We start from the raw sequence: 744 nt of genomic DNA on the forward strand, positions 1-744 counted from the left end.
CATAATTGCAAATTAACAATGACAGAAGTCGTACCACATCCCTAAAAGGTTAAATCTTATGCTCCACAAGAGGTCACAGGTTAATTTCGAAGGTCAAATCAGGTCATAAAAAAATAAGGATTGCCGAGAAAGGTCAGAGACGCAGGGGATACACGTATATATTTTTGTTTATTTTCTTATTATTTTAAGACTAATTATGTGTTGTATATGACTTTCATCATCGGAATTTTGCCATCTTTAAGAAAAGGATAAACATAGCAAGTAATTTGTTTCTTGTCCCCTTAAGTACTAAACACCTCTAATTTCCTCTTTTTTCTATTTGTTAATTACCAATGTATGTCTTTTTAACATCACTTACCAATTTATAGATCAATCGCAAATTCCTATAAAGCAAAATATTCATCGACTTTTTTTCCCTTTAAATCCAACCTGTCATTACTCTCTCTACTTATCCCCTTTATCAATCAATCTTTTTATCTCCCAATTATTTTTTTTTTTCACCCAGGGGCCTTGATTACGACGTTTTCCTTATTTTCCTCTCCTTTATTTCCGTTTTAATCAGCAATTATTTCCACTCGTCCCGATTCGCAGGAAATGTGTGTACCCAGAGCTGTGTGGCGAGGAAGAAATCTTGGAGAAAGCCATGTGCTACGTGCCAGGGTCTAATTGTGAGACTGAGGTGAGGGTAATGTTTATCTTCATTATCTTATTTGATTAAGTTTGTTCATTATCGTTCGGTAGGGC

At 34.9% G+C, this 744-nt stretch overlaps 1 protein-coding gene across 1 annotated transcript in view; it reads left to right on the forward strand.

The window, feature by feature from the left end:
* Positions 1–744, forward strand: part of LOC119586587 (trypsin-like) — a gene marked incomplete at its 5' end in the record, with an annotated part of 27,065 nt that overhangs the window by 955 nt on the left and 25,366 nt on the right. The window contains one exon of the mRNA XM_037935338.1: positions 592–685. Coding sequence (XP_037791266.1) covers positions 592–685 — 94 coding nt within the window. The remainder of the gene's footprint in view (positions 1–591; positions 686–744) is intronic.

Source organism: Penaeus monodon, chromosome 21 (genome assembly GCF_015228065.2).
Source record: "Penaeus monodon isolate SGIC_2016 chromosome 21, NSTDA_Pmon_1, whole genome shotgun sequence".
NCBI classification, from domain to species: domain Eukaryota; kingdom Metazoa; phylum Arthropoda; class Malacostraca; order Decapoda; family Penaeidae; genus Penaeus; species Penaeus monodon.